This window comes from Buteo buteo, chromosome 30 (assembly GCF_964188355.1).
Source record: "Buteo buteo chromosome 30, bButBut1.hap1.1, whole genome shotgun sequence".
In the NCBI taxonomy this organism is placed as follows: domain Eukaryota; kingdom Metazoa; phylum Chordata; class Aves; order Accipitriformes; family Accipitridae; genus Buteo; species Buteo buteo.
In genome coordinates, this window is record NC_134200.1 from 1,557,122 (window position 1) to 1,574,866 (window position 17,745).

Genomic DNA, 17,745 nt, shown 5'->3' on the forward strand with positions numbered 1-17,745 from the left:
CTTCTTTAGCCAAGCTGCTCTCCTGAAATGTCTGGTTGTTTGCCTGCTCAGCAGTCTGGACAGTTCTTGTGCTTGGAAGATGCTTTCCTGAAAGACCAACTGTACTGACTGCTGCTGACCTGGAGTGCTGCTGCCCATGGCACTACTACGAAAAGTGCCCTGACGAGGCTAAAATCATCTCCCACTATTTCATGGCCACTGCAGCCCAGGCCGATGCTACTTTCCACATCCATGATCAGCACTCCCTCCCTTGCAAGGACCAGATTCAGGTGAGCATCACCTTTGTTGGCCTGGCACCTGTGCAAAGTTGTCCCAACAGATGCCCGGCACCTGCTGGACAGCATGCATCCTGCTGTGCTCCCCTTCCAGGGAGTGTCAGGGTCATTAAAGTCCCCAATAAGACCAGGGGTCATGGAACTGGAGTCTTCCCTGGGTTGCTTAAATAACGCTTATTCCACTTCCTTACCCTGGTTGCAGGTTCTTCATCTCCTACCAAGATGCCACACTAAGGCTCCTCTCCTCTCACCCACAAGGGCTCACCCAACCTGTTGCACGTCCCATAGAGGAGCTCCACACAGATGACAACTCCTTCAGATGGAGGGCATCCCCCTCCTCATCATTCCAGCCTGCCTTTCCTGCACAGCCCACAGGCACCATGGCAGCACCACTGTGAGCTGTCCCACCACCCCGCGCCATTTCTTCCATCAATGTCAAAAGTCTATAGTGGCACATGGCACTGCAGCTCCTCCTGTCTGTGCCCCAGAATGAGGGCATGGGAGCACATTTGGACTGCAGCACCTCCACTGTGGCACTCACTCAGTAAAAGCTCAGACTTGTCACAGGCAAACCCAGTACCAAATGCCCAAGACCCAATGTCTGCAAAAGCTGTGCTTGAGACCAGAAACATGCTGCAGGGGATGGCAGATTGCAACGGAAAGCCAGCAGAACCTTTTCCACGTGCCTCCCTCACCTGGACGTGGTCTCCCTGTTTATCAGCAATGCCACGGTTGCCTGCCTGTAGCCCCCCTTCCATCTCCTCCCCATCCTTCGATCTGGTGGTGGCAGTTGTGTACTCGGTGGTGCATCCAGCAGTGAACCCCCTCCTCTACAGCATGAGGAACCAGGAGCTCAAGGAGTCTGTCAGGAAAGGGATTTCATGGATGTTGTTCAATCTTGATAAACTTTCCATCACCCTCCCCAAGTGACCTCTAGTGTATTGCAGTGCAGGCCTGTACTTTATTATGCATTTTTTTTGTTAGCATTGCCTGTATTCTTACTTATGGTTAAATTGTTCCTACATAATCGCTTGTATTTAGCTCACTCTCCTCAGAAAGGAACCCCTCTCTCTCTCTCACCTCACAGCTGTGTAAATGTGTTCCTAACACTGTTTCAGAGTCGATTCTATCATAGCATCTCTATAGAAAAATGCCATCTCCCCATGCAGTTCCTCAAGATTTGGATGCTCTTCCACAGATGATGTCAACAACAGGCCCAGGAATTTCACCCCAAAATGGCCTGAGTAAAAATCTCATTTTCACACTGGTATCTGTTAGAGAACAAGGGTTGGATTTAGGACACGTCCCTTGTTGTCTATTGACAGTGGAGGTGGTGAATGCTCACTGGGAGACTGTCATACTGTGCTGACCTAATGTGTGACAGGGCAGAAGACATCCTCTGGGAGAGGAATCTGGAGCTGCCTGCTGAGCCCGTGAGATGTGCGTGGACCGTGTGTGCCTGGGGTGGACACTGACTGGAGCCCCACAAAGTGAGAGGCGGCCCAAGGCGGAGTCAACCAAAAGGAAACTCTAAATCCAGGTATCTGCAAGGAAACAAAGATGGACACAGCCAACCCAACACAGACCAACACCAAGGGGCAGCAGCACCTTGACAGCAGCATTTACACAACCATGAGCAACACAATGGGCCCAATCCCGTTCCCCCTCTCAGGCTGATCGGATGCAAAGGTTGCGCGAGCGATCTGTGTATTAGAATTGAGCACCAAAGCATGTACACACATTCACACCAAAACACACACAGCAGAGAGCCCACTCACACAGAAAAAAGACAGGAGCAGAATTTAATAAATGTTGTAGTTTAACCCCGGTAGATAGTTAAGCAGAACGCAACTGCGGCTTGCTCATTCCTCCACAGCAGGATGGGAGAGATGTCGGGTAAGGTAAACTGAGAAAACTCGTGTACTGAGATAAAAATGGTTTAATAAGTAAAGCAAAAGCTGTGCACTCAAGCAAAGCAAAATAAGGAATTCATTCACTGCTTCCCATCGACAGGCAGGTGTTCAGCCATCTCCAGGAAAGCAGGGCTCCACCATGCATAATGGTTACTTGGGAAGACAAACACCGTCACTCTGAACCCTCCCCCTTTCCTCCTTCTTCCCCCAGCTTTTATAGCTGAGCATAACATCGTGTGGTACAGAAGATCCCTTTGGTCAGTTGGGGTCAGCTGTCCCAGCTGTGTCCCCTCCCCACATCTTCTGCACCCCCAGCCTACTCGCTGGCAGGGCAGCGTGAGAAGCAGAAAATGCCTTGGCGCTGTGCAAGCACTGCTCAGCAATGACTAAAACATTGGTGTGTTAGCAACACTGTTTCCAGCACAAACCTAAACCATAGCCCCACACAAGTTACTATGCAGTTAATTAACTCTACTGCAACTGAAACCACTAGAATAAGCAGGACAGACGGCAGTGATCAGGCACAGGCTTTGGCCAGACCAGCACTGACCAACCACCTCCCCACAGGCACCTGGCCCCTTGCAGCCCTCTCCTTCCCAAACTTCCACAGGCTGCTTCTTCCATGATATGCCGTGACCCTTCTCTTTCTCTGCCATACTCTCCACCACAATTCATAACCCTCACCAATTAGTTTTTGCACAATGGTCTCAGGTTTTCTCCGTTTGTACCCAAATGTGATAGCTTGGACACCATTGCCTTGGTCCTCTGGGACTTCAAGGGCATCCCTGATGGCTTCCCCAGGCACTGATGGCCTTGCAAGACAAGACTGCCCAGAAGGTCCCCGGTGCTCCTCTCTGTGCACTTTGGCCACTTCTCAGATCTGCAGCCACCTGTGAGACCCAGCCAGGACACAGGGTGCTGCCCATACCGCTGGTCCCTTCTCACACTCTTCTCTGTCACATCCCACAATTTCTCCTGCCATGCCCTAAAAGTTCCCATGTCACATACAGAGGGCTTCACCCCAGGGCACGGCCTCACCAAGGGCCCAGTCATCAGTCATCTGTCTGTAGTCTTCCTACCTAGTGTCATTGATGACCTTATGATGCCTACCTGTTCCTGGCCAATCACATTGCTGTCATGAGGTGACCTCACATGCAACAGCCCAACCATGTTGGCTCTGCCTACCTCTACCCCTCTCCACTGGATGAGCTGCCACATGTGCCACATTGGCGTTTGTGATGCTGCAAGTCAAGCAGCAAGAGAAATGGCTTCACACCCCACCTCCCAGCCCTGCCATCTTCACCTTCCTCTGCATCTCCCCTCTCCCAAGATCTCAGCACTGCTGGCTGGGTTTTCCGACACTCCAGGTGACATCACTGCGCCTGCCTCAGCACCTGGCCAATTGGGTTATATCCAAAGAAGTGACCTCAAAATCCACCTCCCACCTACCATGCCTCTCCTTGCATCATCCTCTTCTGGCAACAGGAGTCACCTCCCACCCAGCCTCCCACAGCCCTTCCCCTTTACCTGCCTCTCCTCTCCCCTCCCCAGCGCTGTCCTTTCTGCTGGGCAGGCAGCAACGTGCTCCCCCACCCCACGGGGACGGCAGAGCCCTGGTGGGACAACTGGAGGGGTGGGAGGGCAGCCATGGGTGCAAAGGGCTTCTCAGGAAGGCAGGTGGAGGGTGAGGAGGTGGAGGGGAGCTGTGCAAAGGGGAGGCTGGCGTGCACAGAGCCTTGCCTTGGAGGAAGCCTCACGGTCACAGGACCTCGATGACATGGAGAGTTGAAGCACCCCACAGTCTGCTGGGAGGGCAGCAGGGCTGGGCACAAGCAAACCAGGAGATTTCTGCAGGGTGTGGAAGACAGCGTTTTGACAGAGACACTCAATGAGCTGTCTAGGGCTGGTGTCTTCCTGACAGACAGGGTGGATCTGTCTGGGGATGGGAAGGAGGAGGGCAGCCATGACTGTAACCACCATGAGATGGTGGAGAAGTATGACAACTGGCAGAATGACAGTGTGGGACTGCAGGAGAGCTGCTTTCAGGTAACTGAGGATGTGCTTCGACTGTGTTCTGGTTTCTGCCCAGCTGGTAACAAAGGACGATGCAGCCGCTCGCTCACTCCTCCTGCCCCCCTCTGGTGGGATGGGGAGGAGACCCAGAAAGTAGAAAAGAAAAAAAAAATACCCAGAACCTCATGGGTTGTGGTAAGGAAAATTTACTGGGACAACACAAAAAAAGAAGTTACAACAACAGCAACAATACTAATAAAAGAATATACAAAATGAGTGCTTCGCAGTGCAACTGATCACCAACCGGAACCTGACACTCCACCAGTTCCCCTACCAAAAGAAGAGAGACACCCCCGCTCCCCCCCAGCCCGCCCTCCATTTCTATACTGAGCATGATGTCACATGGTATGGAATAGCTCCGTGGCTCGTTCAGTTCAGCTGTCCCGGCTGTGGCCCCTCCCAGGTTCCTCTGAAAATAAGCTCTATCCCAGCTGAACCCAGGAGAGACTGTCCTGGAGGACAAAGGGGCTGTGAGACCCTCCTGGATCTTCAGGGAGAACATCCTCAAAGCCCAGGAAGAAGCCAGCCTGCTGCACAAGAAGTCGAGCAGGGCCTGGCAAGAGGTCAGCGTGGATGAAGAGGGACCCCCCTGACTTAGGAGGTCCAACACCAGAAGGAAGTGCAGGGAGGCTGGAGGGGGAACAGCCTGCCCAGGAGCAGACAGACACCTGGCCTGTGGGTGCAGGGATGGAGCCAGCAATACGAGAGCTCAGGGGCCAATGGAAATGCCCATTCACTGGGAGGGCACCCAGAAGGGCTTCTCTAAATGTGTTGTCAGCACAAGGAAGGCAGCTGAGGCAACCCTGGTCCCAGTGGCCAGTGGGGCAGGGGAGAGAGTGACAAAGCCAGTGTAAGTACAGCAATTCCTCAGAACCAAGATTCTCACTTAGGATTCCAGCCTCAGAGCAGGACTGTGACTGAGCTGACAGAGCACTCAGGCCTTACATGAAGCCAGGGGCTCAGAAGGAGAGTGTGGAAGCAGAAAGAGAGCAGCTCTGGTGCTCCCTTGCAGTGCTGCTGTGCTGAGAACCTTTTCCCCTTCCCCTCTTGTCCTGGTTGCAGCTGGGATGGAGTTAATTGTCTTCCTATTGGCTGGTATAGTGCTATGTTTTTGAGTTAGGTATGAGAAGAATGTTGGTAACAGTGATGTTTTCAGTTGTTGCTAAGTAATGTTTAGTCTAAAGTCAAGGATTTTTCAGCTTCTGATGCCCAGCCAGTGAGAAAGCTGGAGGGGCACAAGAAGTTGGCACAGGACACAGCCAGGGCAGCTGACCCAAACTGGCAAATGGGGTATTCCATACCATGGGACGTCCCATCTAGTGTACAAAATGGGGGGAGTGGGGGCGGGGGATTGCTGCTCGGGCACGGACTGGGCGTCGATAAGCAGGTGGTGATCAAGTGCACTGTGCATCATTTGTATATTCCAATCCTTTTATTATTACTGTTGCCATTCTATTAGTGTTATCATTATCATTATTAGCTTCTTCTTTTCTGTTCTATTAAACCGTTCTTATCTCAACCCACGAGTTTTACTTATCTCAACCCACGAGTTTTACTTCTATTCCCAGTTCTCTCCCCCATCCCACTGGGTGTTGGGGGACTGAGTGAGCGGCTGCATGGTGCTTAGTTGCTGGCTGGGGTTAAACCACTACAGCCTGTAATGAGTTACATTATGAATGCTCTGCAAAAGAAAACAATCAGTTAATTGCTTCTGAAAAGCACCCGCTCATCATTTTCCTCAGGGCATCCTTGATCTCCTGGTTCCTCATGCTGTAGAGGAGGGGGTTCATTGCTGGAGGCACCACCGAGTACACAACTGCCACCACCAGATCGAGGGATGGGGAAGAGATGGAGGGGGGCTTCAGGTAGGCAAACACTCCAGTGCTGATAAACAGGGAGACCACGGCCAGGTGAGGGAGGCACGTGGAAAAGGCTTTGTGCTGTCCCTGCTCAGAGGGGATCCTCAGCACAGCCCTGAAGATCTGCACATAGGAGAAAAGAATGAAAACAAAACAACCAAAGGCTAAACAGGCACTAAGCACAACAAGGCCTACTTCCCTGAGGTAGGAGCGTGAGCAGGAGAGCTTGAGGATGTGGGGGATTTCACAGAAGAACTGGCCCACAGCATTGCCCTTGCAGAGTGGTAGCGAAAATGTATTGGCCGTGTGCAGGACAGCATTGAGAAACCCACTGCCCCAGGCAGCTGCTGCCATGTGGACACAAGCTCTGCTGCCCAGGAGGGTCCCGTATTGCAGGGGTTGGCAGATGGCAACGTAGCGGTCGTAGGCCATGATGGTGAGGAGAGAATATTCCGCTGTGATCAAGAAGAGAAAGAAAAAGACCTGTGCAGCACATCCCCAGTAGGAGATGGCCCTGGTGTCGCACAGGGAATTGGCCATGGATTTGGGGACAGTGGTGGAGATGGAGCCCAGGTCGAGGAGGGAGAGGTTGAGGAGGAAGAAGTACATGGGGGTGTGGAGGCGGTGGTCGCAGGCTACAGTGGTGATGATGAGGCCGTTGCCCAGGAGGGCAGCCAGGTAGATGCCCAGGAAGAGCCAGAAGTGCACGAGCTGCAGCTGCCGTGTGTCTGCAAATGCCAGGAGGAGGAACTCGGTGATGGAGCTGCTGTTGGACATTCGCTTCTTCTGGGCATGGGGCACTGTTCATGAGGGTAAAGACAGTGACAAGTTAGATGAAAATTCTCTGAGCTAAACGTAATGCATTTCTCATAGAAACACCACCGAAGCTGCCTCTCCTATTTCAGAAAGGCCTTTGGCAGGTCCCTTTCTTGAGACATATGGTTGGTGCTGGCTGAGGGTGCCACTGGGAGCAGCGGGCTCTGCTGTGGGCTACAGGGGAGTCAGTCCTGACCTACAGCAAGAGGTAAATAGGAACATGGGGTCATCTTAGATTAAATCCATTTGTCATATCAAAGAGCTTTGCAGCTTTGTCACTCCCACTTCAACCCAAACTGGGGTTTTTGTTCTGAGTGTTTGTTCTGGTTTCCACACATCACTTCAGGAGTGCTTTTGGCAGGGAAAGAAGCAAATGTCCTAAAGATGAGCTGTGCTGAAAGGAGAGTTTTGTCATTTGCATCACTGGGAGCCTGGGGATTAGAAGGGGACTGGGATATTTAACTCACATGGACAAATCTCTGAAATGCACCCAAATCCCCCCTCCCCATTCCTCTCCACTGACAAGAACAAGAGGAGCAGGGACAGGAGGACAAAAATGGATAAACACTACAGACCTGCTGCCAATGGAGGCAGGAGAGGGACAGACGGTAGGGCATTTGATAATTTCTTCTCTTCAGGGCTGACCCAACTGAGAAGGTGACTGAGTCCCCATGGCCATAAGGGCAGAGGCTCTGCTGGGTGGGACAAAAGACCACGGGTTTTCTCCGGTGATGGCAGGGAGGTGCCTGAATCCCCCTCCCATGGCATTTCTGGGAGCAGCTCCCTCTCTCTCCCTGCCCCTGTCTCTGCTGCCTGGACCTGTCCCTGTCAGCAGCTGCTTCTCCGTCCTCTTGTCACCTCCCTGTCCCTGCTCACAGACCCCATCCCACGCGCTGTGTGCTCAGCTCTGCCCTGCAGACCCCTCCTGGCAGCCGGGCAGTGCCCAGTGGCATCTCTGTGTGTGCAGGGGTTAAGGAGCACTTGAGACAAGTCCTAAGGACAACTAGAATCTCGGTGCCTTCTCCAGAGGGGAGAAATATATTTTAATGTCACACTGCACAACCACTCACGAGGATGAGAAAAATTCATAGCAAAGACTCCTTACCTTAAAGGTAAATGCTGCCTTGATGTTCTTCTCCAAAATCCATGCCTAAGCTTAAGCTGTGAGCAAATGTGACCTGCGCAGCATGCTGTCAACAGCAGAAGCACCCTGCTCTGCCCTTCCAGGGCTCATTTCTTTCACCCACACCTTCTCCCCACGCTGTCATGGGGAGTTCCCTGCGCAGGCTGAGTGCTGACCCTGGCAGGCAGCAAAGTCCCTGCTCCACCACTCAGCCCCTGAAACACCAGGACCCTGCTCTGAAGGACAGCCCTGGGCACCCCTGCATGCACACCCGGCTTCACAGCCCTGCAGCTGGTGCCAGGAGAAGGCAGCCCTCATGCCCTGTCCCTCTGACAGGGCAGCAGGGAAGCCCTGCTCTGGAGCACACCCTTCTCCTCTACAACAGAGAAATGAAGGCAGTCCTCCTGCCAGATCCCACACACTGTCAGCTGTGCCAGTGTTCGGAGATCCCTGCAGGAACTGAAGCTCTGTTGCCCTGCACCCACAGACTCACCATGCAGAGGGCTGTGAAGATTTCTCCCGCAGTGAGCTCTCAGCATCCTCCCACTCCACGCTGCCTTTAAGCTCTCTCTGCCTTGCAGGTCTCCTCTCGATGCCTGCAGGCAGTGCCCCCAGCCCTGCTCCTGGGCAGAGCTGTCTCTCTGCAGCGCTGCCTGCTTGCCAGGAGCTCCCTCTGTCCCAGGAGCCCAGCCCAGCTCAGCAGCAGAGGACCAGCCCATGGTGACAATTTTCCTTCCCTCTCTGGGCTCCCTCCAGGTGTCCCTGGGCCTCCAGGGGAACCTGCTGGGAAACAGGCTGAAGCAATCACTGATGTTCCCTCCCGCACCTGGGGAGAGACACTGCTTTCCAGCAGGGTCATTGCTCTGCTGAGAGACAGACTTGGGTCCAAGAATCAACTTCACCGAGAATCATAGAATCACTGAGGTTGGAAAAGACCCTTAAGATCACCAAGTCCAACGGTGAACCTAACACCAGCTAGTCCACTACTAAACCATGTCCCTTAACTCCGTGTCTTTGAAATACCTCCAAGGAGGGTGACTCAGCCCCTTCCCTGGGCAGCCTCTTTCTTGTGCCATCATTGGGCAGGACATGCAGACAGTGACAGGCAGGGATCTCCTTTAGCCCTGCTGAGGGAAGGGAGTCAGCTGAGTCCATGGAGGCATCTCATGCTGGGATTGTAGTCCTGGGGCTGGAAGGGGACTCAGCTCCCTCCCATGCCCACCAAAAAGCCACAGGAGGTGGGATTCCTCCTGCCTCAGTGCAGGTCTGCAGTAAAGAGGCACCTGCATGTCAGCTCCTTGCCTCAGCTCCCATGCTAACTAATGGTGATGGAGGCCAGGAGTGAGGTGTTCAGATGCAACTGTCTGGTGACATTGGAGGTGCCAGAGGTGGTCAGAGAGATGTGCAGGTTATAGAGACAGATTGAAGTTATGTGCAGGCTGATATAGAGACAGGACAACATCTGAGCACCTCTTCTTTGCAGCCCCTGGTAATTTCCTTTGGCCAACTGCAATGACATCCGATGCTCAAATTAAGGGCAAAGGAACCTGTCCCTCCTCATGATGTTCAGGGTGGCCTATAGACCTATTCCTCTGCTGGAATGGAGTCATGTGCCTAGCAGAGCTCTTCTCCATCTTTTTGCATTTACTAGATCTTAGTGACAATATTGGCAGTTGTGTCATGTTCAGCCCCACCTTGGGCTACAGAATTCAGAGCAGCTATTCAATTCCAGGTTAAGATCCAGGCCCACAGAGCTACAGGAGATGCCAGGGCTGGCATGGAAATCACAGGTCCAACACCAAAAGCAATTCTCCTTCAGGGAGGGTCTGCGACAGAACCCCCAGATGGCATCTTGGACAGTATGATCTGGTGCCTTTGTGCCATTGACGATTGCCATCAGTCAGAGGCACCAGTCATCAGATGCCATCAGAGAGGCAAATTCTGTCCCTTCTTCTACCCATTAGCTGCAGGCATTTCCTCATCACAAAGAACATCACACTGGGGTCCTTTCTCACTCCCTTGATGATCCAACCAAGGAACAGCCCAAGCATTTGAACAGTGTTCCTGGGTATATCTTGCCTTCAAAGATAGCATCCTCAAAGCACAACCATGCTTCATACCAAAACTCAGCTGAAACTCTAAAGGCAATTCAAGGGCACCAAGATGAGCTGCTGCTATCTCAGGAACATTTTGAGAAGAAAGAGAATTACTACGGGACCACTATTAAATTAACTGATAAAAGGTGTAGATAGATCTGAGATTGCCTATGTCTTCCTTGCCTCAGTTACCACCAGCAAGGTCTCCCAGGCCTTTGTGATTTGAGGCAGGACTCTGGAAGGGAAAGGGGAACAACCAGCGGTGGATGAGGATCACGCCAGGGCTTACCCAGCAAACCACAACCCTTACCACTCCATGGGACCAAAGGGGCTGCAATCAAGGGTACTGAGGGAGTGTTTTTCTCCAGGAAGTGCTGGTCTGTTCTGATCCCAGTAAGGAAGGCACTCAGACTCTGTGAGGCATCATTTAAAATGCTCTTCCTTAGGTGTAGGGCTCTAAGGAGAGAATTGTAGAGATAATCTTATGTCCCTTTAGATGGCTGGAACCACAGGTCATGTAGCACGGAGGCAAGAATGAGGAGGGTGGATACCCCCTGTATGAAGGGGAAGCTTGGATTTATGGAGGTCCTCTATGAGATGGGCAACAGGTTGGGTTAGCTTTTGTCACTGAGGATCGGAGGAGTCAGTAAGAATGACACTGTGCTGGCAGCTACAAACTACTTGGTGACGGGAGAGGAAACAGAAAAGGTCTTTTTTCAGCAGCCGAGGATGTCTCCAGGTTAATGATCAGGTGCCTATGGGGGACTGGAAGTGCCCTGGCATTCGCTGGCCAGGCAAAGCAACAGGGTGCCAACAGCCTGAAGGACCTTGGGACAACTTCTTCACAGAGCTGCTAGGTGGGCCAACAAAAGTGATGGTCACCTGGACCTGACCGTGGCCCACAAGGAAAAGCTGGTCAGGATGTGATCACCAGCATCAGCCTTGGCTGTCATGACCAGGAAACAGTGGGGTCTCAGACACCAAAGGGCAGTGAGGAAGGTCAGTAGCAGGGAACAGACTCTGGACTCCAGAGGAGAAGTCTTTGACTTACTTGGGAGACTGATCCAGGTGGTGCCATGGGAAGCAGCTCTGAAGGGTGAAGGAGCATGAGCAAATCTGACAGGCCTGACAGGACAGCCTCCTCCCAGCAAAAGAATGATCTCTCCAAGTACCCATGCAAAGAAGTATTCCTCTCAGGAGAGAGCTTTTGCATTAAATGATAACACTTAGCAATGAGTGAAAAAAGCACTGGTCTAAAAACTTCATGCCAGAGGTTACACACCGTGAAATTAAAAGCTACCTTGTCAAGTAAGAGTGAATGACAGGAATGAAGTTAATGAAATTAAAGAACTTCAGTTTACTGACATGACGAAGTGCTGTGTTACAATAGGCCACTCTACAATAGGCCACTCTGAGGGAGCCTGGATCAGCTCAAGGCTTTGTGTTTCAAGAACAGAACACCAAATGCATGGCACCAAATGAACTCCTGGAGCCTTGTAAAAACACTCAGACCTCCAAGAGTACAGAGGTGCCTCAGGGAGGTCCTTCCCTCGCACATCTTGAGGTGTTTCCTCCACTGGTCGTTCTCGGATCCATGAATGGTGAATGAAGAAACATGGTCATTATCTGAAGAAAGCCTTGAGAGCTTCCTAACTTCTCAGTGGTGATTAGGCAGTGAGCCTGGACAATGCATGAACCTCCTGGAGTGAGGTCTCGTTACTGCAGGGGAATTGAGAACCTTTTGGGAGACTCGTGCGAGTGCCGGGAGAGAGCGGGGTGTGTGTAGCAGAGAGTGTGTTACAGGCCAGAAGAGGACCCAAAGGAGCAAGTGGCAGTCATGCTACTGTGGAATAGTTCAAGTTCTGATTTTTAGGGCAGCAGTAGGAGGAACGGCAGTGCTGTGCTGGGATATGGATCCAACCTGGGGATGCAAACAAGTCTGGGCCTGGGACATCTCAGGTGATTCAGGACTGTCAGCAGGGCTATGAGGGAGGCTGGATGGGTTGTGGGGAACTCACAGGCATTGCCAGATCCCGGGAACACCACAACTTTATGTTTAAAGCAACAAAATCTACCACCAAGTTGTACACACACCCACACTCACACTGACCCTCGTTAGAGCCCTGAGCAATGCATGAGGGAAAGGACCTCTTCTACCAGGCCCTGGGGGTCAGGGCTTGGCCACTCTGGTGATTAACAAACACCAAGGGCTTACATGTGATCAGAGACACCAGCTCATTGCCTTTGCCACCTGCAACCAGTGTCTCCAAGTTTTTGCCTATTTAGCCCCCAGGGACCGACACATTGACTGGGCATTCCCTGCTTGGCTTTGTCAGTGTTGGCCCTCAGTGGGGCCTCCAACGGCCTCAGAAACTCGGGTGTTCTTCTGCCTTCCACTTTGTCAGAGGCTTGTTCCTGCTTTCAGTATCTGCAGTTCAGGAACTGGGCACCAGAGGGCTCCTTAACATGCAAAACACCCTATCAAGCCATGTCTCTGTGCATAACTTTCCCTAACTCTTCAAGTCTTCTGTGGCGAAATTTCAGCAGTGTAGCCAAGCAGAAAAGATTGAAATGATAAGGAACAAGGATTTTTGGGGTTTTTCCAATTTTCTTTGTCTTTCTGCTACCAGAAAAAGTGATATCAGCCTTTTCCAATTCATATTTATCCAGAGCATCACAGGATGAAGTCCGAATATGTAGGAAAGGTAAGATTGTTTCTGTCAGACAGTGTATGGGCCATCTTGCTCCTGTGTCCCTTCACCATCGTTGGTCCTGCTCCCCCGCCCCCATCCATCATTTCTCTCAGTGGCCATGTGGGACTTGCGTCATGATTTCTCAAATCTAAGTTTTTCCCTCTAAAGTCTGTAGCTCAATGATTCAGCTCATAGAATCATAGAAGCATAGAAGCTTAGAATCATTTATTTTGAAGAAAGACCTTCAAGATCATCGAGTCCAACCATCAGCCATGCCCACTAAACCATGTTCCGTAGTGCCTCTTCTACACCTTTTTTCCATACCTCCAAGGATGGTGACTGCACCACTTCCCTGGGCAGCACATTCCAATGTTTGACAACCCTCTCAGTAAAAAAATTGTTCCTAATATCCAAGCTAAACCTCCCCTGCCACCTACTTGAGGCCATTTCCTCTTGTCCTATCTCCAGCCACCTGACAGAGGAGACCAGCACCCACTTCACTTTCAGGGGGTTGTAGAGAGCAATAAGGTCTCCCCTCAGCCTCCTCTTCTCCAGGCTAAACAAACCCAGTTCCCTCATAAGACTGGTGCTCCAGGCCCTTCATCAACTTGGTTGCCCTTCTCTGGACATGCTCCAGCAGCTCAATGTCTTTCCTGTAGTGAGGGGCCCAACACTGAACACAGGACTCGAGGTGTGGCCTCACCAGTGCCAAGTACAGGGGAATGATCACTTCCCTGCTCCTGCTGGCCACACTCTTTCTGATGCAGGCCAGGATGCCGTTGGCCTTCTTGGCCACCTGGGCACACTGCTGGCTCATATTCAGCCGGCTGTCAACCAGCACCCCCAGGTCTTTCTCTGCTGGGCAGCTTTCCAGCCACTCTTCCCCAAGCCTGTAGCGCCGCATGGGGTTGTTGTGACCCATGTGCAGGACTTGGAACTGAGCCTTGTTGAACCTCAGACAACTGGCCTCAGCCCATTGATCCAGCCTGTCCAGATCTCTCTGCAGAGCCTTCCTACGTTCGAGCAGATCAACCCTCCCTCCCAACTTGGTGTCATCTGTGAACTTACTGAGGGTGCACTCGATCCCTTCATCCAGATCATTGATAAAGATATTACACAGAACTGGCCCCACTACTGAGCCCTAGGGCACACCACTTGTGACCGGCTGCCAACTGGATTTAACTCCATTCACCACAATCCTGTGGGCACAGCCATCCAGACAGTTCTTCACCTGGCAAAGAGTACACTTGCCCAAGCCATGAGACGCCAGCTTCTCAAGGAGTATGCCATGAGAGACAGCGTCAAAGGCCTTGCTGAGTCCAGGTAGACAACATCCACAGCCTTTCCCTCATCCACTAGGCGGGTCACCTGGTCATAGAAGGTGATCAGGTTGGCCAAGCAAGACCTGCCTTTCATGAACCCATGCTGACTGGGCCTGATACCCTGCTTGTCCTGGACTTGCCATGTGAGTGCTCTCAAGACAAACTGTTCCATAATCTTCCCTGGTAACAAGGTCAAGCTGACAGGCCTGTAGTTCCCCGGATCCTCCCTCAGGCCCTTCTTGTAGATGGGCATCACATTGGCAAGCCTCCAGTCCTCTGGGACCTCCCCTGTTGACCAGGATTGCTGATAGATGATGGAGGGTGGCTTGGCAAGCACCTCTGCCAGTTCCCTCAGTACTCTTGGATGGATCCTGTTTGGACCCGTAGATTTGTGAGTGTCCAGATGGTGAAGCAGGTCACTAACTATTTCCTCTTGGATTAAGGGGGGTATATTCTGCTCTTTGCCCTTGCCTTCCAGCTCAGGGGGCTGAGTACCCTGAGGATAACTGGTCTTACTACTAAAGACTGAGGCAAAGGCGGCAGTAAGTACCTCAGCCTTTTCCTCATCTCTGGTGGCAACATTCCCTTCTGTATCCACTAAAGGACAGATATTCTCCTTGGAATTCTTTTCATTGTTAACATATTTATAAAAACATTTTTTGTTGTCCCTTTTACAATAGTGGCCAGATTGAGTTCTAGCTGAGCTTTTGCCTTTCTAATTTCCTCTCTGCATGGCCTAACAAGACCCCTGTACTCCTCCCAAGTTGCCCGCCCTTTCTTCCAGAGATAATAAACTCTCCCTTTTTTCTTGAGTCCTAGCAAAAGCTCCCTGTTCAGCCAGGCTGGCCTTCTTCCTCAGTAGTTAGTCATGCAGTGCCCCTTTGCCCTTCAGGATGGTCTCCCAAGGGACTCTCTCAACCAGTGCCTTGAAGAGGCCAAAGTTTGCCCTCTGGAAGCCCATAGTGGTGGTTTTGGTGACGCCCTTCCTTGGCTCACTGAGAATTGAGAATTCTATCATTTCATGGATGCTAAGCCCAGACGTACTCGGACCATCACATCTCCCACCAGTCCTTCCCTCTTTGTAAACAGTAGATCTAGCAAGGCTCCTCCCCTGGTAGGCTCACCTACCATCTGTCTCAGGAAGTTATCTTCCACACACTCCAGGAACCTCCTAGACTGCTCACTCTGTGCCATGTTGTACTTCCAGCAGATGTCTGGGAAGGTGAAGTTCCCCACGAGAACAAGGCTGCACGATTCTGAGACTACTGCCAGCCTCCTGTAGAATGATTCATCTGCCTCTTCAACCTGGTTGGGTGGTCTATAACAAACTCCCAGCACAATATCTGCCTTGTTGGCCTTCCCCCTCATCCTCACCCATAAGCACTCAACTTTGACATCACAAATGTGTAGCTCTGCACAATCAAAACACTCCCTAACATAGAGAGCCACCCCACCACCTCTCCTTCCTTGTCTAATCCCTTCTGAAGAGCTTATAGCCATCCATTGCAGCACTCCAGTCTGGGAGTCATCCCACCATGTTTCTGTGATGGCGAGTAAGTCATATCTATCCTGCTGCACGATGGCTTCCAGCTCCTCCTGGTTATTGCCCATGCTGCGTGCATTGGCATAGATGCACTTGAGCTGGGCTATCAAATCCACCCCCAGCATTGGCATGCTGCCCCCAGGCTCATCTCTGGTGTGCCTACGTTTATCCCCTTCCCCCTTCAAACCGCGTTTAAAGCCCTCTCTATGAGCCCCGCCATCTCATGAGCGAGAATCCTTTTCCCCCGTTGAGATAGCTGGACTCCATCTGTTGACAGCAAGCCCGGTGCTGTGTAAACGTCCCCCTGATCAAAAAAAACCAAATTCCACCGATGGCACCAGCCTCTGAGCCACGTATTAATCAGGTATGTTTTCCTGTTCCTTTCAGTTTATTTCCCTGCCACTGAAGAGATTGAGGAAAACACTACCTGTGCTGCCGATCCTTCCAGTAATTGCCCCAGTGCCCTGAAGTAAGTCCCTTTTGATTGCCTTTGGATTTCTCCCTGCAATCTCATCTCTGCCAGCCTGCACAACTAATAGCGGGTAATAATCGGAGGGCCGAACCACACCAGGGAGTCTCCCAGTAATGTCTTTTACCCAGGCCCCAGGGAGGCAGCAGACTTCCCTGTGGGAAGGGTCAGGTCTTCAAATTGGCCCCTCTGTCCCTGTCACACGGGAATGGCTTATGACAATTACCCTCCTTTTTCTTTTTTCAGATGCTATGAGAAAGCATGGGGATGCCTGACTCAGCCTAGGCACCCCCCTGGATAGGCCTTCATCTACACCCTGATCTTCATTGGCCTGGTCCTCAAGTTCCAGAGCCCCATACCTGTTGTGTAGGGGCAACTGGGAGGGTGAGGGTGATGGGGAGGGGATTCGCCTGCCTCCCTGACCAGGGACCCGTATCCATTCCCCTCCATCTCTTAGGTCCCCTCCTGCCTGGTGGCAAGAGGGCAGGGGGTCCTCCATTTCTTGTGGAGCCTCCAGCTGCTGCCTCTGCCTCAGGGATGGTAGGGTGTGGGTCCATCAAACTACCTTCCTCTCACACTCCCTGATACTCGTCAACCTTTCCACTTCCTCCTTCAGCTCTGCCACCAGGCTGAGCAGAACATCCACCTGGTCACACCACACACAGGAGATGTCCCTGCTGCCCTCTGGCACCAGGGATAAGACTCAGGCACTCCCTGCAGCCAGACACCTGGACAGCTGCATGTTTGCTTGGGAGATCTGTCTGCGACGCTACATTTGTCCAGGCAATTGCTTTCAGCTGAGTGGCAACCATACCTGGGTCTCCTTCTGAGGCCGATGCCCACTGCTTGAGTAACCTTCTCGAGCTGGGAACTGCCACACAAACTGCCATGCCATGCCCTTTCTGACATGCCACGTCCTGTTTGCCCGCCCTGTTCAGCACGCTCCTGGTCACTGGCGCTCCTCAGGGTTGTTTAAATCTCCCGCAGTTGCCCCTGGTAATGCCCACGCCACGTCAGCCTCTCTCGTGAGAGCTGCTGGCTCTGGATGGGTCTCTCTGCTCTTCCTCGGGGTTCCTGGGCTTCAGGAACCTCCTTGTTCCCCTCAGTCTCGTGTTTAGCTGCTGACTTACCGTTGCCGCTGCTGGTCTCATTGCCGTCTGATTACATGTATATATATGTGTATATATATGTATGTATACACACACAGAGATATTGTTCCTTTAGTTTATGGGTCATGTTCATAAAAAGTTCATTGAGTTCATTTAGTTCCCGACTCTGGGCTCCATCTGTCATAGCAGTCTTGCTGGGCAGGAGGGATGGTGCAAAGTCCTCTCTGTTGGCAGAGCAGGATTGGGCTTCAGTGCGCTGTGTCGAGCAGGTGAAAATCAAATCCCCTGGAGGCACACATCGGACTTCCCCATCTTTTCGTATCACCCACCAAGTGCACCCAGGTCCTTGAGCAAAAGCAATCCCACCAATGGGCTTGCCTTTGCCTGAGGCAGGACTAACCCAAACTGTCTTCCCTAACATATGTTTTATGTGCACTACGGGGACTTTTTCCCC

General features: G+C 52.0%; 1 protein-coding gene across 1 annotated transcript; it reads right to left on the minus strand.

The window, feature by feature from the left end:
* Positions 1-5,908: 5,908 nt before the first annotated feature.
* On the minus strand, positions 5,909-8,598 carry LOC142025754 (olfactory receptor 14A16-like). The gene is made up of 2 exons (XM_075018430.1): positions 8,553-8,598; positions 5,909-6,920 (listed from the first exon to the last, which is right to left on the minus strand). Exons 1-2 carry the CDS (start codon positions 8,596-8,598, stop codon positions 5,959-5,961), a joined length of 1,008 nt encoding a protein of 335 aa, XP_074874531.1. The 3' UTR covers positions 5,909-5,958.
* Between the last annotated feature and the right edge of the window lie 9,147 nt (positions 8,599-17,745).